This window comes from Hemiscyllium ocellatum, chromosome 37 (genome assembly GCF_020745735.1).
Source record: "Hemiscyllium ocellatum isolate sHemOce1 chromosome 37, sHemOce1.pat.X.cur, whole genome shotgun sequence".
In the NCBI taxonomy this organism is placed as follows: domain Eukaryota; kingdom Metazoa; phylum Chordata; class Chondrichthyes; order Orectolobiformes; family Hemiscylliidae; genus Hemiscyllium; species Hemiscyllium ocellatum.
This window is the reverse complement of record NC_083437.1, coordinates 32,167,847-32,189,180: the sequence shown is the minus strand read 5'-3', so window position 1 is coordinate 32,189,180 and position 21,334 is coordinate 32,167,847. Positions and strand designations below refer to the sequence as shown.

At 38.8% G+C, this 21,334-nt stretch overlaps 2 protein-coding genes across 3 annotated transcripts in view; one reads left to right on the top strand and one right to left on the bottom strand.

Moving 5' to 3' along the window:
- The first annotated feature begins 457 nt into the window (after positions 1 to 457).
- tprg1l (tumor protein p63 regulated 1-like) overlaps positions 458 to 21,334 on the top strand; it is a 34,834-nt gene continuing 13,957 nt past the window's right edge. Inside the window, exons 1-5 of one of the 2 annotated variants that reach the window (XM_060851802.1) lie at positions 458 to 777; positions 4,075 to 4,166; positions 7,267 to 7,443; positions 8,928 to 9,081; positions 10,307 to 13,023. In XM_060851802.1, coding sequence (XP_060707785.1) covers positions 535 to 777; positions 4,075 to 4,166; positions 7,267 to 7,443; positions 8,928 to 9,081; positions 10,307 to 10,501 — 861 coding nt within the window. In that variant the 5' untranslated portion in view covers positions 458 to 534 and the 3' untranslated portion in view covers positions 10,502 to 13,023. Of the gene's footprint in view, positions 778 to 4,074; positions 4,167 to 7,266; positions 7,444 to 8,927; positions 9,082 to 10,306; positions 13,024 to 21,334 lie in introns of those variants that run through there. The other variant, XM_060851803.1, reaches the window with a different exon arrangement.
- Positions 15,192 to 21,334, bottom strand: part of wrap73 (WD repeat containing, antisense to TP73) — a 36,734-nt gene continuing 30,591 nt past the window's right edge. The window contains exons 10-12 of the mRNA XM_060851801.1: positions 18,096 to 18,221; positions 16,313 to 16,504; positions 15,192 to 16,159 (exon numbers count right to left, since the gene is read on the bottom strand). Of these exons, the coding sequence (XP_060707784.1) occupies positions 16,050 to 16,159; positions 16,313 to 16,504; positions 18,096 to 18,221 (428 nt within the window). The 3' untranslated portion in view covers positions 15,192 to 16,049. The remainder of the gene's footprint in view (positions 16,160 to 16,312; positions 16,505 to 18,095; positions 18,222 to 21,334) is intronic.

Below are 21,334 nucleotides of genomic sequence, written 5' to 3'. Positions count from 1 at the left end.
CCCCGCCCCCCCGTACTCCAGACGTCGGTCCCGAGTTCCAGTTTTCGCCCTGTTCCCGAACTCCGTCCCTGAGCACCAGACCACGCGCTGGCGCTCCAGACTCCGCCCTGTGCTCCAAACCCCGCCCCCCGATGTTCCAAACCCACCCCCGAGCACGAGGCCACGCTCCAAACTCCGCCCCTGTGCCCCAAACCCCGCCCAGGTGTTCCAAAACTCGGCATTGAGCACGAGGCCACGCTCCAGGGGGCCGGTCTCCGCCCCTGTTCTCAGTCTCCGCCCCTTTGTTCCAGTCTCCGCCCCTGTTTTCCAGACTCCGCCCCTGTGTTCTAGTCTCCGCCCCTTTGCTCCAGTCTCCGCCCCTGTGTTCCAGACTCCGCCTCTGGACACCAGTCTCCGCCCTGTGATCCAAACCCCGCCCCTGTGTTTCAGACCCTTCATCCAAGCCCCGCCCCGAACAACTCCAATCTGTCATCTACCCTTCCTTCCCACCCCGCTCCGATCGCTTCAGCCGGGGCCTAGCTCCTATTTGTCGCCATGCTGCAGATGGATGATTCGGTGGAGGCGGAGGTGGCGGTGCTTCCCACGGACGGCATCGCGGCCTCTGGTTTCTCAGCCGGATGTCCCGCAGGTAGCGAGCCACCAGCCTCACAGCCTGTGGCGGGCGCCGTTAGGGGCTCGGAGAGCACGGTGCCCCCAGCACGGACCGAGACCCTGACACCGTTCAGTGTGAAGGATCCTACTCTGCAGGCCAAGATCAAGGACTACTTCGTGTTCAGGGTAAGGGCTGAGAGCTTCTCGGGGCTCTCCCTATCCGCCTGCAAATCTCTTCCTGGTCATTGGATTACCTGGAGATTGAAATCTCTGTGTTTATCTGTTTGAATATTTGCACATATTCCTATTTATTTGTGTTCATATATTTATCTAATTCTATAAATATCGACTGCAGTCGTAGCTATTTCCTTTTTAAACTTCTGTTCATCTGTTTATGTCAATCTTTATCGTTTAATTTGTTTTAAATCGATGTTTACTTAACTGTTGTTATAGCCACACCGTTTAATGTTGATATCTCTATGCCTCATCAATTATTAAAATTTATTCAGGTGTGTATTTTAATAATTATTTTTAAATAATTTGTTCTTTACTGTTCATTGTTGGTTGTCCCTCAGGAAGTGGGGGTCTCTTAGAATTTTGATGCAATTTGGAGGATTCGTTATACCACTTCAGAACTCAACTATATTTGTGTGGGACTGGAATTTGGACAGGCTAGTAATTTCGTGGTCACTCTTACTGATACCAGGGTTTTCTTTCCAGATGTTTTTAAGTGATTTCTCAAAATGCTGACATTTGGAGTTGTGCTAAATTATTAGTCTGGAACTCTGGGTTACTCGTTCAGTAGCATGACTGTTACACGATTTGAATAACTGTGCAGTCTTCTAAATCTATCCAAATAACTGTCAGAATCATAACCAATTACCTTACGACTTTGTTTTTGAACCTCTGATTGTATGGATTCAAATCTATTTTATCTATCTAATATATATCTTCTGTCTATTTGTATCTGCCACTGACTACACAAAATTAACTAAATTGTAAACCATACCCAACATTTTGGACAGAGCAAAGAGGTTCACTTGACTGACCAGAAGAAATAGGCAACCTTCAACCTACTGATATCAATGTTTCTCTGTTTAATATCAGCCTGCCATATATTTGAAATAAGATGGTCTATTATTTCTATCTGAGAGTTATTGTAAAATATTTTTAAAGAGAAATTCCCACCCAGAGAGATGTCAAAGAATTGGTATTAGATAGTGCAAAGATAAAGGAAAGAAGATGCTAAATGCTTATTGAATTATTAATTAATGTTATGCAGAGCTTGTAACTGGATGCTCAGCTCCTTTTCACTTTTATCCTAATCACAGTATTTAATTTCAGGTAGGAAGTGTTAATTGGAGCCAAATGGAGACATGGGGGGGTGGGTGGGGGGAATGGAGGGATGGAGTACCAGTTTAAAATAAAATGTATATGGTGTATACCTGCTGCCCAGGGCTCTTGTGGAGCAGTGAAAGTGTCCCTAGCACTGGATTAGAAGGTCTGTTTTCAAGTCAGACATGTCCTAACATATTTGAATAGGTTAATTAAAAATACATACACCAGCTGCCCACAGTTAGTTTGGGGTCTCAAGCATATTGGTGAGCTGTGGGATAGTTGCATACTGGTTTGCTTTTACTAAGGAATCCCTTGGCCTCACTTTGCCAATCAGTTAGATCATGGGTGGTATGCTTTAATTTTGTTTACTGTCTTTTGTTCTGTTTATTTTACACACATATCCATGAAAAACCTTTCTCCATCTTGACAGCTCTAATTCTCCATGGCTTTTAGGAAGATTTCCAAATTTCTACTAACCTTTTCTGTGAGAATATTTTTTGAATGGCCTAGTTCTATGTTTATATCCCCTCATTCATAATCCCAACTGAGTAAATATTTTCTTCCTATCAACCATGTTGGATCTGTTTCTTATGGTCTTAAATTGTAAACACCACAATCATTTCTGTGCTCAAGGAAATGCACGTCAAATTTATAGACACAATTTAACCCTTTACACCCTCATATTTCTGGCAAACTTATCTGCATGCTTTGATGATTGAACAATGTTCAACACTCAGTGAACATCCCCACTTCTGACTGCACTAAGATACGGTCATTGCAGCAGCTAAAGATGGTTGGGGCTAGGACACTATGTTGAAGAACTAGGGACTCTTCTGGTGTAGTAGTGTCCCTACGTCACAGCCAGGATTCCTGGGTTGAAATCCTACCTATTTGAGATGCCAATATTGGTGGAACCTCTACCTCCTGTTAATTATTTAATTATCCACATATAGTCCTGACTGGATATGGTAGGATTGAAAGGTTTGGGTCTGACCTGTTGGTTTTAACATCACTTAGCCTTCTGTAATGAATGATGTTTCTGCTTTTGGCACATAAGTAGTTCCTGTGTCATAGCTTCACGAGATTGACACTTCATTTTTAGGTACGCCGGGTGCTACTTTCAACATGTCTTTCTACACGCTTTATGAACCAAGGTTGACCTCCCAACTTGATAATAGTAAAGTTAGGGAATGTGCTGGGCTGATTGCAAATTGAGTTTGAATATAATCCTATTGCTCTGATGGCAACTTAATGGATGTTGTGTTTTGAGTTGCTAGACCAGTTGCCTCATTTTAGCACGCTGGTAGTGTCACACAAAACAATGAAAAATATCCTTAGTGCGAAGACCTTTGTCTCCATAGAGACTCTGCAGTGGACACTCCTGGTATTGTCAGATGGATGCAGCTGTAACAGTTGGATTGATGAGATCCAGGTCAAATAGATTTTCCCTCTTGGTTCTCTCACCACCTGCTGTAAACCTTAGTCAGCTAATAATAATACATCATGAAGTTTCATCACAGTATAGCAGAGTTGATTATTGTGGAGGATTGAAGGGTATTGAATAAGGAAAAATGGAGCAAATTGGTTTAAAAACCTAGTTAGTTAGGACACAACACTAGAGCTAAGGTCAGTTGCTCAATGATTGGTGGTAAGCAATGCTATCCTGAATGGTTCAAATGTCAGAACAATTTTGTTTAACTGACATCAATGTTAATGTCATGTGTAGGTCCTAAAGGATAAGCCCCCAAACTTGCAGGTGATGCTCAAGTTGGAAAGAGGGTAAATATTCTGAGGGTCAAAAAAAGTTGAAGTGTTATTCTGAAAATGATGGGTCAGGCAAAAGAAGTGGCTAATGTAATTCGAGTTGAATTAACTGGGGAGCTTGACATTGGCTGTGATATCCATCCATTCTCCCATTCAGTCAGCTTGCTAGCATTTTCTGTTTCTTCAACCTTCATTCATAGGTTTCTGGGCTCGGATTCAATGCTTTTTGTTCCAAGCTTAAATTGCTGTTGGATAGACTATAAAGAAGTTGATGGATTTTAACTGAATTAGATTAATTGTGAGACTATCAAAGAACATGTAATTTCTTGTTAAAATTCATCTTGACGGTTTCTCGCAGTTAACATTCTCTCCTCCCTTTAGCCTGGGACCATTGAACGGGCTGTTTCTGATATTCGATCTATTGCCATGCCAACTGAAGATGGAGGCGTGCAGAGTGTGTGGCTACTAACTGAGTAAGTGAAGGACTTTATGGCCTTTTCACTAATATCATGTACTGCAGTGTATGGTTGCGAGGTAATGCTGTCACCCAGTACTGTTACATTAAACAGTTAATTCCAACTACCAAATGCAGTTGTCCAGAAGTTAACATTCAATCCAAAGAGTCAGTTGCTGAAAGAAAATGTGATTTAGAGTTTGCTGTTAAATGTATCTTCAAGAGGATTAGAATAAGACCCAAAATCTAGTAAGTGAGAGAGTACCATCTAGTGGCAAAAACATGAGCAGTATTTTCAAATTATACACAGCGTCTTAATTTGATTTATTTTCATAATATTGAACTGGGATGTTGAATGACCATTGTATATTTGCTCATTCAGTTAGACCTAATGTTACTGGGTGGATTTCAAAAGGAGTTGCAATGCACTGGCAAGTGCAGTTGCAATTAATGGCAAGTGTCAGCATGGTCAGTCGAGGAAGCAAAGCTTAGTTGTGAACCTCACATTATTGCCATCCTTCAGTTACGATGTTGGAAGGTCTTAGCTGGCTATTGCAGTGAGTTAGAGTGATGTCAAACCTGAGCTGCAAATGTGTTGCTGGTCAAAGCACAGCAGGCCAGGCAGCATCTCAGGAATAGAGAATTCGACGTTTCGAGCATAAGCCCTTCATCAGGAATAAGAGAGAGAGAGAGCCAAGCAGGCTAAGATAAAGGGTAGGGAGGAGGGACTAGGGGGAGGGGCGATGGAGGTGGGATAGGTGGAAGGAGGTCAAGGTGAGGGTGATAGGCCGGAGTGGGGTGGGGGCGGAGAGGTAGATGTGGCTGTGGTAGCGGGTCTGTTTGAGAACGTGGCTGAAGAGTTTCTGTGCAGAGGAGATGACCTGGGGGGTGCAGTGAGAGAGGGACTCACTGAAATCCTTGTAGATGGAGGAAGAGAGCTTCTTCAAGGAAGGCATCCTTGTAAGAGGATTCGCAGTAGGTTAAAATCTTCGAGTTAAAAATGAGGTCTGCAGATGCTGGAGATCACAGCTGCAAATGTGTTGCTGGTCAAAGCACAGCAGGCCAGGCAGCATCTCAGGAATAGAGAATTCGACGTTTCGAGCATAAGCCCTTCATCAGGAATAAGAGAGAGAGAGAGCCAAGCAGGCTAAGATAAAGGGTAGGGAGGAGGGACTAGGGGGAGGGGCGATGGAGGTGGGATAGGTGGAAGGAGGTCAAGGTGAGGGTGATAGGCCGGAGTGGGGTGGGGGCGGAGAGGTAGATGTGGCTGTGGTAGCTTATTCCTGATGAAGGGCTTATGCTCGAAACGTCGAATTCTCTATTCCTGAGATGCTGCCTGGCCTGCTGTGCTTTGACCAGCAACACATTTGCAGCTGATGTCAAACCTGAGTTGACTAATTTATTTTCTTGCCATTTGGGACAAGTTGCTTATTTTGAAACAAATCTTAACATGCAGACATTGCTGGCAACTATTTCAATCATGTCTTTGAATCAGTAAGTAGGAAGCATACACCTCAATCAGGTTCCCCCTCAACCTTCTCTGCTGCAAAGAAAGCAACATGAGCTTACCCAGCTTCTCTTCACAACTGAAATTTTCCATTCCAGGCAACTTGCTGGTAAATCATCTTTGCATCCCCTCCAGTGCAATCACGTTTCCTAGAGTGTGGTGACCAGAACTGCACATAGGACTCCAGCTGTAATCTAACCAAAGTCCCATACATCACCAACATGACACCCCTGCTCTTAAAAGCTATGCCATGATTGATAAAAGCAAGTATCCCATATTCCTTCTTAATTACCCCTATTAATTTTCCTGTCATCTTCAGGGATCTGAGGATAAGCACTTTGTTCCTCTGAACTTTCTATGTCTTGTCACTGTTTGTATACTCCCTTGTATTGTTCCTCCTTCCAAAGTGTATCACCTGACATTTATCAGGATTAAATTCCAACTGCCACTGGTCTGTCCATCTGACTAAAGTCATTCCAAGCAGCTCCATGATGCAAGACTCCATGTTCAGTTCGCTGTTTTCAGGAACATACACTGGGATGAACATTAGTAAGGTCTGGAGGATCATCAACTCAGTGAAGGATGCACTTCAGTTTGCCTGAAATCGGAGGTCTTCCAATACAAAGAATTGTTCTCGAGTGAGAATTGTAGATCAGAGGGATGCAGTAAAACTTAAGGGAGCTATTACAGAGGTGCCATATGGAAAGGGCACTGTTTAAGGCATTTCAGCCATAGTGCACCAAGAGCTGTAGGCTCATGAGGAATTTACATTTGCAATGCAGTGTTGAAATTGTATTGAGACAACTCCGAATGGAACACAATGTGTGGAGAAAAGTTTATTTCTATTGGACTTTCTGTACGTTTCATGTTTTGTAATGTATTTTTTAAATTCATAAATGAATTTTTCCTGTTTGGAAAAAAGGTTTAATTGTGGCTGAACCACACTATTTGCAATAGGATTATGGGAATGGGTAGATGAAAGATTTTGGAGTGTTCAATCAGTGTGATTGTATTGAGTGACAGGACAGACTTCTGGTTGAATGGCCTCCTCTGCATCTATGTTCTTAAGTCTTTGCCTTTCTTTCTACTTTTCGATTTCATCTGCTCTAATATTTCCTTAATGAGGCTCAGTATCAAATTTTCTTTGATTATGCTCCTGTTAAAGTTTTGGAATGTTATATTTACATTTGCCCTTTTAATGCAATAAAAGTTGATGGTAATGTTGCAATGGACTGAGTTTTATTGATTAGTTGTACTATCCAGATGTCAAAAATGAAGAAACTATACTGTTGTGCATTTTCTCACTGGTTTATAGACAAATCATTAGCAGGCAAGTGTGTGTGTGTGTATGTATATATATTATATATATATATATATATATACACACACACATATATAGAGAGAGAGAGATGTGTACCAAATAAAGATGGGGCTAGCTTTGGCAGTGGTGTGGCCCTGGGGAAAATTAAAGCTGTATTCCAAAAGGATGTGATGCCTTCAGAAGAAGGGAGAAATCACAGGGCAGGATAAAAAAAAAATGATGTGAAGTATATTTTAGATTTATTTGTACTTTTTTTTAAACAAACATGAATTCTTCTCCATTACATTACAGGATTGACCATTGGAATAACGAGAAGGAACGTCTGATATTGATCACTGAGCGATCTCTGCTCCTTTGTAAGTATGACTTCATCAACCTCATCTGCCGACAGGTTATTCGAATTTCACTCAACGCGGTGGATACCATTTCTGTTGGAGAGTTTCTCTTTCCTCCAAAATCTCTGAATAAGTGAGTACTTTGTTTATCCAGTGTTTTTCACACTGATCTTGTGGTGTTTACACATTGAATTCTGAACTAATATAGTTGGAGTTGTAATGAAACTGAGTGCCATGTTTGGAAAATAGTCATTAATGAATCCAATGAGGAATTTAGGTGAAGTGTTCGTATCTAAAGAGTGGTGAAGCAAATTACACAAATGAAAGGAGAAGCTCAGTAAATATGTAGGGAGAATAGAATAGAAGGAAATGCTGAAAGGATGCAATTAATATGGGAGGAAGCTGGATTGAATGCCCTGTTTGTATTGCAACTTCTATTTGCAAGTTTGTACGTAAATTCATAACAAATTTTGCAGAGTCCTAGAGCATAAGCTCCCCATAAACTCAAAAACTAAGTCAAATAAAGCAAAAATGCTGAAATACACAGCAGGTTCAAATATTGTGTAATAGTCTACTGGTGAGAGAACTGAACAAGCAGTCTAGAAATTGAGTCCGAATTTTCAGTGTTATGGGAAGAAAGTAGGAGAATGACACTAAGTGGCTCATTTGGAAAACCATTGTAGACACAATGAGCCAAATGACCTCATGTACTGTAACCATTCTGAGAGTCTGAATAGCAGTATCTCATTCATAGCCCCCGTGCCTCTAAGTCACATGGTTCTAGATTCAAATTGCACGACAGAAGTTTCAGCACAAAAGTCAATTGTGTTGATTGTGCAAAACTGAGAGTGCTGCGTTGTCAGAAATGCTATCGTTTGGATCTAATAAGCTGAAGCCATGTCTGCTCCCTGAAGTGAACATGCAAGATTCAATGGCAGTAATCTGAAGTAGTTATAGGCAAGTTATTCCTAGGACCCCAGCCAATTTGTATTGCTCAGATACCACCATTAAGATCTGATTATCCGGTCATTGCTAATTATGGGAGTTGCCATTTACAAACTGGCTGCCATGCTTCCTACAACACTCCAAGTAGAAGAAATTTGGTTGTAATGTGACTTGAAATGTCTGGTGTTTGTCAATACCCAGAGTGCAATTTTTTAAAAATGTAACTCATTCCACACTGAGTTTTAATGGCAAGTGATTTTTTTTTATTTTCTTCACCGGAGTCCCTAAGCGCTAACTTTGGGAAAGGCAAAAAATGTAGCTTTACCAACTCTATCCACTTCAAGAGCAAATAAAGTAGACCATTACTGTCTGTAATACAAGATTGAGTGAGTTACTTTGAAACTTGTCCTTCCAAGGGAAAGTCTGAATTTGAAACATTAATCGGTTTCCTCCATGTAGTTGCCATCTGATCTGTGTCTTTCTCACTTTGTTATTTCAGAGTCCTTCTCTGCCAGTACCCATTGGCTTGTTTGACAGTGTTGGAATCACTGTCTTCCAACTGCTGTTGAATAACTAGCTGACTTTTGCTCTTTTGTATAAACTGCAAATATTGCTTCCAAAAGACACATTAACTCTTTGTGGAGGTATCATTTGCCTAGTTTGTTTCCATAGGAGGGAGGGCCATGGGATTCGCATTCAGTGGGACAAGCAGGATAGACCTTCCTTTATTAACCGCTGGAATCCATGGTCCACTGACATGCCATATGCCACCTTCACTGAACATCCTATGGCAAATGCAGATGAGAAGATTGCATCCCTTTGCCAGGTAAGAAGCATTTAACCTGTTAATCAATAAGTAGACAGTGATGTTGCATGCTACGAGCTCTTCTGCCAGTGTCATTTCCTATACGTATTTTACATGATTTATCGCTTGAGCATTGGAATTTGGCATCAAGGTCCTGGAGACTGGTTTTTCCATGTTATAACTCCATGACTAATAAAAGGTGACTGGTGAAAGGCTTGCTTTGAAAAAAATTATATATGCCATTTGGCCCAACTAGTCCACACAGGTATTTACACTCCACCTGAAGATCCTGCCATTTCTTCATCTAAAGCCTATTTTCACATTCTTATGCTTATCTGGCTTTCCCTTAAATGTATCCTCATGCCAGTCTGGGGTTTTACCAATCTCCTTCATTCAAGCATATGCAGGGGAACCAAGGGACAGAGCAACATCTTTTTTTTCTGACTCCTGGAACAAAGTTTCAGCGTATTTTAGATTATCAAAATATAATAGATTGCAGTATTCACATGATGCACCAATTACACAAGTGATATCCAAATTTGTACAATACATTGACACAATATCCTCTCCTGGTCAGAGTTGGACCATTCTGTGTTCTTCTTTGCTTACCTAGCCTAATGGACAGGGTTTCCCCACTCCCTTAGCTTGCCCAGACATGGCTATACTGCACTAAAAATCAGAGTAGAATCATAGTATCCCTACCCTATGGAACCAGGCTCCGTTACATTGGTAGGATCTTTCTCCATCTTTATGGTATTTTGCATTGCTTTTTTTTTAAACCTTTCAATTTCTACTAATCCAAACTACAATCAGGAACTGGGCAGTTTTAGGTGTATATTATCATTGTGTTGGATGTATCAAACAAGATTGCATTCTGTCCTGAGAACACATAAGCCTGCTGGTGTTCACCCACTTCCTGTGCTTGCCTAGACATGTTTGTTATATTAACCCTTTTCAGTGAGATCAATCTGAACAAAATGTTCTATTGTTAATTGATCACAGAACACCTGCATGTCGATTGGAGGCTTGTCTTTAGCTTGCTTAATGTACAGTGTCATTGTGCAGTTGAGTACTCATAGGGCTAATTGATCTGGTGCAAAATGAATCTTTTGGATTTTGGGTTTTAATAAGTTTCTAAAATGCTTTTAAATTTCCAGTATACACTGACTGCATAATCAGATTTTTTTTAAAACAAGTTTATTTTTACTGTTGGTTATCCTAAGATATTCTCTTTATTAAATTTCAGCTTGAGAATTTTAAGACCCAATTAATCCAAGCTGTGAAGAAAGCTCACAAAGAGGCACCACTACCAGGCCGGGCCAATGGAGTACTGATCCTGGAGCGGCCCCTTCTCATCCAGACCTATATTGGCCTAATGTCCTTCATTAACAATGAAGCCAAGCTGGGCTATTCAATGTCAAGAGGGACAATTGGCTTTTAAACCAAAAGGTTTTAAGCTTTGCTGTGCCACGTTGGTAGGGTCTTCCTCTACCTTTATGGTATTTTACATTGCCTTTTCTGCACCTTTGAATTTCTATTAATCTAAACTTCAGTCAGGAACTGGGCAGTTTGGGTGCATTTTATCATGGAGTTGGATATATCAGGCAAGGTTGCATTCTATCCTGAGAGCACATTATATACACTGCAGCATGTGGTACAGTGTCATTTTTTAAAAACAAATTGCTTCAGAATTATTCATTATTTACAAGAAAATATAACATTACAATCTGGAAAATGAGTACTGTGTCCTGCTTGCATTGTAAATGTTATTTTTGATGGACGTGCTTCCCATGCCTCAGCATTTCTGCTTTTGAAACCGCATAGAAACAGGGCATGTTGGAGGAGTGGTATCCTGTTATTTCCACTGGGAGAAAATTAAAATCTATCCTCTTAAAGTGAGCCATTGAACTAACTACTTTTCACCTTCAAATATAGTAGAGACAGTTTCTTTTTGAGAAATGATGGAATCCTGGATTCACATTCAATGTAGATAATAGGAGTATCTTTTCTGATAGTTGTCCTAGTAACGGGATTCTCAGTTAAGCCGCTATAAAATTGGGAGTTGAAAGTAAACTGACTTTAGTTGCTACTCCCAGGGGCATGCAGACAGCTACTGTATGCAATTACCAATGGTTACAGGTTTGGAATGACAGCCAGGTATGATGCTACTATAGCACCTTTACAGATTACTGCCATTAATGCAGTCTAATAACTCTTATGGAGTTGCAAATAACTTTGTTGAATAAAAATGGCTGTGATGCTATAATGAAAACCCAGGATGGGTGGTACAGGCAAAATTGTCAACCTAAAAGTAACAGCCACAGATCTTTAAGCTGGAATTTTACATACAATCAGCACAATCCCAGTTTACAGCAATTTGACCTCTTATTTTCCTGGTGCCTTCTGCTGAATAACAATTTCCAGATGTATTGAGACAGAATTCTCAAAGTTAATTTTATAATTAATCTTCCATCTCCATATACCTTACACTTGAGGAAGTGTATTTGTTATTTGAAAGTAAACTATGGAATATAAAACATGAGGCAAAATATTTGCAGCCTCTTGACTGACCTCTATGAAGTTAGCTGGCGTTTATTCATCAACAATTGGAATTTGTAATTTAAAATTATTTTATGCAATAAGGTGTTCTGTCCTTGATCACTTTTTAAATTGGAAACAGCATGATTGTTGAAAATAAGTGGAAACTGTAAACAAATATGGCTGCCATTGCAAATGGCTAAAACTTCAATTGAAACATCTTGCTTAGTTTGTCAAGCATGTATTGACTAGTTTATTTGTACTTTTTAGTTGTGTATATAATTGAATGTCTTTGCTCTGTGTATTTATTCAAATTGACAACGTGTGGTACTTTTAATAAGTCTGTGCAAATACTGAAAACACTTCTAAATTCAGTTAAGATTCTTTCAAAACTTTGGGTTGTGAACATTCCATTCTTTTGAGATACGAACGAAAGTTCAGTTGATTGAAACCACCAGCTGACCACAATTAAACAGGAGTACTGGAATTAGTTATTTACCAACAATTTTAATTTGCAACAGTGCTCCATTCTCGAGGTAAAATAACTACACAACAATCATGAGTCTGTATCTTGATTGTAATCCAGAAATGTGTAATGCATTATCAGGAAGCTGGTTCCATTTCATAACAGGTTGTTTGAACTGTATGATTAAAGCATTATCATGTGTTGGAGTTTCTTACTCATTTTAAATGCTGACTGATGGTAATAAGTCAAGGTGTGGTGATGTAGCTGTAGTGGTTCTGAACTACCACCTTGAGATGCCAAAAGTTCCATTTCCACTATAAGTCATGAATTTAAATTCAAAAGTCTGATACAAGTCATAAGTGACCACAAAACCTATTAGGATTTAAAAATTTGACTGGGATCGGATAACAGGACAGCCATCTCCAATCTGACCTCTGGTCCTGGACTGTCTGGCTAGTAGATTTGTTCCAAAATGACTTCAAGTCAATTACCGGTAAAGTTTGTTACTTTACTAAAAGTATCTTCCCTTCAAAAAAGGTAACCCATTGAAAGGTTAAGAGAATATGTCCTTTAACTTTACTGGGATACATCCTGCTCCTGCCAAATGACTTCAAAATGAGCAGCAGGGGTTTAAAGCATATTTGTGCAGGACAGAGAGAAACCTCCATCTCGCTCTCCAATAAGAATTCAAAAGATTTTAATCCTGAAGTCCACAAAGATGATGGAAATAAGCACAGGTAGCTCTGGTGTCAGTATTTGATAATCCTTTGGTACACAGCCTTGTTTTTAAATGTTACATGAAACATGCTTAGCAAATCCAGAAACTGGGGATGAATGAGAAAAAATGCTTAGACTATGTTAAAATGTAGTGATAAGTGTAATCCATTGTTTTGCAGGCATTTTTCTGTTCGTTGTTTAAAGCCATTACAAATGCTAATAAAAATGTTTAAGTAGGCAAACTTATGGTAACTTTTTTTATATAAGTTTGAAGACATGTGAATGTTGAATTTAAGATCTTTATTAACATACCCCAAGCTAACTATTCAGATTCAATGAATGTGGTCATACTTCTGCACTTTTCTTTCATAGATGCTTGGATAGGGATCTCCATACTTTTCACCCTAGCCCAGACACTGATCCATTTGTTAATGAACACCACAATTCCCCATTGCAGAATTCTATTATTAAAAGAAAAAAAATCCTGATGTTGATTTGTAAAGAGCAGACAATGATTTACTAGATAGTAACATTGCCCAAATATCATGATACTGGATTAGTGGTGCTGGAAGAGCACAGCAGTTCAGGCAGAAGCAGCAGTGAAATTGACGTTTCGGGCAAAAGCCCTTCATCAGGAATAATTGCCCGAAACGTCGATTTCGCTGCTTCTTGGATGCTGCCTGAACTGCTGTGCTCTTCCAGCACCACTAATCCAGAATCTGGTTTCCAGCATCTGCAGTCATTGTTTTTACCTCAAATATCATGATACCCAAGTGTGCACAGGAGAACATTATACTGACCAGGTCTTCAAAGGAATATGTGGTACAGTTTTGATAAATGTGTCAGGCATGCTAAATTGTAGGAAAAAAAAACTGCAAAATTTTGTTTTCCCAAAATTATCTAAATTAAACTCTATCTGCTACACCTCAGTCCATTGGCCCATCTGATCATTATCCCATTGTAAACTGAGGTAACCTTCTTCGCTGTCCACTACACCTCCAATTTTGGTGTTATCTGCAATCTTACTAACTATGCCTCTTATGCTCACATCCAAATCATTTATATAAATGATGAATAGTAGAGACAGCACCGATCCTTGTGGCACTCTACTGGTCACAGACCTCCAGTCTGAGAAGCAACACCCCACCACCCTCTGCCTTCTACCTTTGAGCCAGTTCTGTATCCAAATGGCTATTTCTCCCTGTATTCCATGAGATCTAACCTTGCTAGCCAGTCTCCCATGGGGAACCTTGTCAACCGCCTTACTGAAGTCCATATAGATCACGACCACCACCCTGCCTTTATCAATCCTCTTTGTTACTTCTTTAAAAACTCAATCAAGTTTGTGAGATATGATTTCCAACACACAAAGCCATGCTGACTATGCCTAATCAGTCTCAAATACATGTAAATCCTTTGGAGAATTAATAGCAAGTGATTTGATAATTAATCTTGTCAAAAGGAAGTTTGGAAAACTGTCTAATCTACTGAGGGTTTACGGTAGGAAAAGGAAAAACTTTTATAGAAAATCCCCTACTCTGAAAGCTAAATGATAACTTTTATGGGGATAACTTTTTTGGTTTATAGCAAAAGTCTGCACTATAACTGTTCTCATGACCAATTTAATACAAAAGAAAGCTATTTGAAAAACATGGAATTTAACATTTTGTACTCCATTATTTGTAGTGCATTATGATCATTTTTATTTGTTCAGTATTGACCTGAATTGAAACTTGTGCATATGTCCAAAGATGTGTAGTTTAGGTCCATAGTCATGCTAAAAATTGTCCCACAGTCTCCAGCAATGTGCACATTAGTTGGATTAGCCATGGTAAATGTAGGGGGTAGGGGTAGGAAGTGAGTCCGAGTCAGATGCCCTTTGGAGTATCACTGTAGACCCAATGGGCTAAATAGTCGCTATTGTCTGGGATCTGATTTTAAACAAATAAGCTAAGACACAATGCTTACAAAGACATAGCACATACTGAAGCTGTCAAAAAAAAAATCAGCCATTCCTATGATAAAATGCTTGTCAGAAGGGGAACGTAATGCTTTTGTATTCCACACAATGAGATCAAGAACTCTGGAATAAATCCAAAATGCAGCACATCAACTTTGCTACTTTAGTTTACTTTTTAATCTCTTCCTAAATTGCTTCATTGCAACACAGTTTGCCTACAATATACAACAATAAAAATATACAGACCAATTTTATTAGAAAAATCTACCATAAATCAAATGCTATAAATATTTATGAATACTTAATGTCACATTTTCAGTAATAAGGTCTGCCCATGTAAAGAAAGGGTTTTGTAATTGTTTGACAGGGCTTTTTAAAAAATTTACAGAAGTATGCATTTAAGGCATAAATTTTAAAGATTACGTGGATCAAAGAAAATCATGATCCATAGTGTCAATGTTTTTGCAATAATAAACAAATTAATTGTGCAATTAACATTATAAAATTTCACAGCAACAGATCCAATGATGTTGCTAATAGAATTTTCCACTGTTAAGTGTTGGATAGCCACAGATTTTGTGCAAACAAATGCACAGAGCAGCAACAGAAAAAAATAATAATTACCTCTTAGATTTTGATAAAATTATATGAAACTTCAAATAATACTCCTGGAATCATGTCATCTTAAGTAACACATTCATACAATGCCTGCCATTTGTATGCGACGTTCCAAAGTATGACTAATGAAATACTTTTGAAGAGGTGTTTGAGAACTTTTAAAAATCTTCACTTAATTGCATGTCAAGATGTTGAACACAGCAAAATTTAGAGGCAACTATATATAGAACTTCAAATATTTTTGTAAACTACCTCTGGTTCTATCCCTCTAGCTCAAAACATGGGTGGCTGGACACTTTTCCAAAAGTAATTTCTCAGATGTATCTTAATTGTAGGAAGCGTGGATCAATTACAAGGAACTGAACAGACAGGAGTATTAAAATATTTCCAAAAACAGAGTACTTCAATAAAGAATCAATAAAAAAATTCTATAGAATAAAACCTGAGCACATTTTTGTAAAATTGATTTTGTTACTGAATTGTTCCACTTAATGACTGTGAAAGTAAAATTTTTCAAATTCGTTTTCACATTTCTATACGATAGGAAAAGCACTTCAGTATTTGATATTGCTGCAGTTGGCCTACAATGCTTGCTTATCATCAACAGGAATGAATAGTGGTTGTATCTTTCATATTACAGTCAGACACTGGCGTACTTGATCCCTCAAACTCTAGAGGTAGGTAATATGTTTAACTTTCATCTGCAGTATCTAAATAACAAACACACATTTGATCTTTACTCAGTAGCATTATAGACTCTCCATTGGGATGCCAGTGCAATGACAAAACTTGGAAACTACCTGCAGAAAAGGACAATGGAATTCAGACATTAGAAGTCAGAAAGCAGAACTGCAACTTAAATTCTTCACAAAAACCAGTTATTTCTGACCAGCAGTTAGGAAAATATGAACTGCAATCCTCAAGTTATTAACCCTTAGTTTTCTTCACCTTACCTTCAGCTGGAATTTGCACAGTCAAGCACCCGGCTGGAGACCAAAGGTACACTTTATTGCTGCCCGTACAGATAGCAAGACGGGCCCTGCATGGATCCCACTGGAAGGATTTCACTGCAGACAGTTGTTCCAAAACTACATACTGCTTCAACTTTTGAACATCCCATATCCATACTGTGTTTGGCATATTATCTGAAAGAGAGAAGAAAGTGTGATAACAGAATGGTGTTTCTTATTCAGCAAATTAAATTCCTTTCCATTCTTTAGGATTTCATAACTCCAAGAAACATCAGGAAACACCACATGGATTTGGAGAGAAAGTAAACACCAAAAGTCCCCATATTAATGATTAGTATACTGGATGTGGTCACAGGGGACAGTTATGGGAGCGGCTAGAGCTAAGTGCCACTGTAATGGCAACTCTATTTTTTACTTGCCCCTTAAAGAGCAGCCCAAGCTTTGCAAAAAAAATTCAACCAAACTTGTTAGTTGAAATAGTTTTGACATCAATAACAGATTGTGCTGAGCTCATTACACAAAGTGGAAAGCAAATGTTTAATATGTTATCAGTAGTTCACAAAATCTTCAGAAAGCATCTTTTCTCGTGAATGTGGTGTGATGATAAAAAGGAGAAGAGATGTATTTCTGTTATATGTTTACTATGAATGTCTGTCATAGGAAACATGACACTTAGTGTTCCAAATTCACACCTACCAAAGAAGTGCAGCACAGAGGAACAAGAGACTAGCCTGAAAAAATACATTGAAAATGAACTATATTGATCTTATCAACGAAACTGGCAGACATCAAACTCTGTACATGAAATTTCAAGCACAGTAACAAACACTGAAATAAAAGGAGGCACAGTAAAATAGCCCAAGGATGATTCTGTTAGCCTTTCTAAGGAGGTGCCTGCCCTCCACCTGACTCCCTCAGGGATGCTAAATCTTAAACATTTAGCTCGCTGATCCCAGTGCTCACCTTCATCACATTACCATTTCATGTATTAGTTCCTTAGTATGGAGAAGCTGGTGTTAGACTGGGGGGGACAAAAGTTAAAAATCACACACCACAAGGTTATAGTCCAACAGGTTTATTTGGAAGCAGTAGCTTTTGGAGCACTGCTCCTTTATCAGTTAGCTGAAAAGCAGGACCATAAGAGACAGAATTTAAAGCAAAAGATAACAGTGTCATGCAACTGAAATGATACATTGAACAAACCTAGATTGCTGATAAAGCTTTGATCTTTTGGAATGGGTTGCAGGTTTCGGTTCATTAATATGTAAATCCCAGACCTCCTTAAGGTTTTATATAAAAAAAAGGTGGCATCACAGCAGCACTCTGAAAGCAAGTGCTTCTAAATAAACCTATTGAAATGTAACCTGTTGTGTGATTTTTAACTTCCTTGGTATGGTTCATATCATCTTGCCTGCAATAACAGAACTAATCAAAATCTAATCTAGAAAGTAACTCAAACTCAAACAATCCACATTGTGGACTGAGGTCCAAACATCAATGAGCTACAGGTATCCCGCACCTTTTTCGAAAATTTGCTTTTACAAAAGACTTATATGAGTACCTGTTTTCATGAACCAAAAGAAAACAGAAGAGGATTTTTGATTTTACTAGAAGAGGTGAAATTTCTCACATATAAATTAATGCTTCTTCGCTTTTTGCTATTTTGGCTCATGAAAGGTTTCACAGCAACACCCTACTTTCGGACAGATGGGGAAACCTGTACCAGCTTATCCTTTAACCCACCATATTGGTCAGATTAATATACCATTTCTGGTTGCCAAGAAACGATTGTCAGGACTGAAGGCCAACATCCCAACACCCAATTTAGGATTTGCTCGATCTGCATCAGGCTTTACGACAAGCAGCTCAACTGGAGGCTGGCAAATCTCATCTGAAACAGAAAGATGAATCAATAAAGACAACATGCTAAAAGTTATAGTACCCCAACAAAAACTACTTAAAAACTCCATCCTTTGTACTGTGATCTTTAAAAGGCATTAGAATAGGAATTCTTTTAAATCGTTCAGTTGTTAAATGGAGGCTGCTGAATGTACACTTTTAAAAATATTGAAATGTTCTTGACTGAAGAAGAACAGTAATAATTTAAGGCAGAATGTAATTCATTTCCACTAGGAATAAGGTATAGAATTGGCTGCTTTCTGCACTTGCATTAAGGTACAGCCATTTACAGTCACTTTCTTTTTGGTTTTAGCTGGAAATAAAATGAATATCACCAGTTCTGCTGAAATCACAGATCATTTAACTTTCAGTCACTGGCAATATGGTTGTAAAAATGTTCATTTACTTGAGGTGCAACCTCAGATAGTAAACTCTGATAGCAAACTCAGGAAATGTACTACAGGTTGCTAATTTCCTGCTTCGGTCTTCTCAATGATGTAGCTGGCCAACTGCAGAATAATGGCATTCAAGTGGCTCACAGATTAGCTCAGCTGCAATTTTGAATATGCAAACCCCTTGATCAATATGACAGATTAAGCATTGGGAGCATAGAACATGTGCTGTGTGCGCGCTGTTAAAATAGCGAGATATTGTGGATGGTTAAATCAGAAATAAAACCAAACTGCTGGAGAATCTCAGCAAGTCTGACAGCATCTGTAGAGAAGCAAACAGTTAATGCTTCAAGCTCAAAGCCACTTGTTCAGAACTTAAGTGTTTATTGCCAATTGTAGTATAGTTCTACTTTAAATACCATCCAAATCTCTCTTTGGGTAGCTTGGCCATTTCTGCATGGAGAAGGTTTCCCTACACCTATGAATGAATCTAGTGTGCTTATTTAAAACTCCTTCATTTACACAATATTGCCTTCCATATTTTTAGTACAGTGCATTTCTTTACAGATCATTCAGTCTTTCTTCTCAAATTCATGACACTGTTACATCATGATACACATCACTATTTTGTTACGGTTATGATTGTAGCTGAAGGTAATACTGAACAAATTAGACCCCAGAAAGAATCCTGGCTTGACAGATCTTATTTTAAAAATTTAAATGTGGTGACCATTCAACAATATAGACACAAGGCTGAACATCTTCTGTACAATAAAACAGAAATTTGTTATACAAAAGCAGTATAAACAAGTAATTCAAGGTTAGAACACAGTTGGAATGATCTTATAACACATAGCAAAACAAAGTCTCATTTATTCTTGTGCTTTGCAGTGGTTAAAATCTGGAGAAAGCTTCCTTGTATAATCACATCTTTATGTTTCACTCCAGTTCTGTATTGTGAACTGTTATGTCTTCTTACATGAAAACTCATTGGGGCAACCCACGGCTAGAGGTAGCACAAGATAGCTGCTCATGAAACTTTAGTTAGCATAAATATGGTGGAGACGACTTTTAGCTGCAATTACAGAATTGGCTTGCTGAGTTCAGAATTAAAATGGGATCATAAGTTAGGATAATGGTAGCTTTGAGAGTCCTTGCAGAATAAAAGATTCTTACAAATTCATATATTGGGAATTACATACATACAGGCAGCTGTACATGTCTGTAAGAGGCAATCTGATAAACAACCTGAAGTTTGTAGTTTAGAAAGAATATATGATCCTATAATAATCAAAGACAAATGATAAGGTAAAAGGAGAATTAGATTCTCTGTAAAACCTTAGGAGTTTAGACAAACTAATTGAGTGGTGAAAGTGATTGGAGTTTCAGTCTTATTAATGGAATTTGAATAGATGTCACCTCATTAAGTTAAAAAAGTTAGTGTATAAATATTTAGTGTCAATAAGTTTCAACTTCAAAGCAATCTTCTGTTTAAAACAGACTTATAAAAGGAATGTGAATTTGAGTTTCAGTTGCAGCTGAAGGCAGAGGGCTAGTGTTTACCAGATCTTCCAAGATCAGGTGGGCAGAAGCTGCTCACAACTCAGTAGCTAAAGAATTCTAACATTATGTGTGTGTATGTATGTATGTATATGTGTACGTGTATGTGTGTGTGTATATACACACACACACACATACATAGCTTTATACAAGAACTGATATAATGAATGCTGTAGTAATTAATAGGAATTAGCATCTTTTTGTATCTCCTGTGATTAGGATAGGAAATATAAGAAGAGTAACAGAATTTGAGAAGGATTGCAAGGAATACGTGAGTCCTTAGAGATAAGCAAGTCTGGCAAATGTTTGAGAGAGTATAGCTGTTAACACTGGAATGCAAATTATGGGATATGTTGTAATATTCCAAAGAGTGATGATAACGATGTCTGGTAAACATCAGAAGATCATGGGGAATCCAGGGCTGTCCATCATTGATCAAGTGTTTTACATGACTGGATGTATAGATTAGGGAAAAATGGAACAATGACAATGTTGCATGTAATTATTGTAATGTGAAATGTATAAAAATACTATATTCAACAGAGGAAGCCAGAGTGTCACTGACCTCTCCTCCAATCTAAACTGAATTTAAGATGGCAACTGGTCCCCATGTGAAAGCCAGATTCTGAGCAGGCTGGCTTCTCCCACACGTGGTAAAAAGAGGTCTGAACACAGAACTGGAGACTCTTCTTTGACATCTCTCCCCAAAAGCTGGTGCTGCAAACAGGGTACTATACCAGTCCATTATCCAACAATGTGGATCCTAATCATGAGTCTGTTTAACATTACCAACCTGAAAGCAGAAGGCGAACCCTCCAAAGTCAATCCCAGCTATAAGTTGCAGTATGAGAAGAACTAAGAGGGCGAAGGGAGTTGTGCTATGTTCAGCAGGCCTGGTCTGCACTGAGGATGGTTGACCCCCACAGCATGAAGTCTAGGTAGAGAAAAAAGAAGAAAGCCTGCACCAGTGAGGTGTTGAGACTCATAGCAGGATGCCTAGGTGGAAAATACATCAAAGGAGGCATAAGACCACGACAGCCAAAAACAGTCCTGAAAGAATCGTGTCAGTGGACAAAAGAAGAATAATATGGACCCCAGAGGGATCATTTGTACAAAGTGTACTGGATTGCAATCAGAAGCTAATCATGAAGAA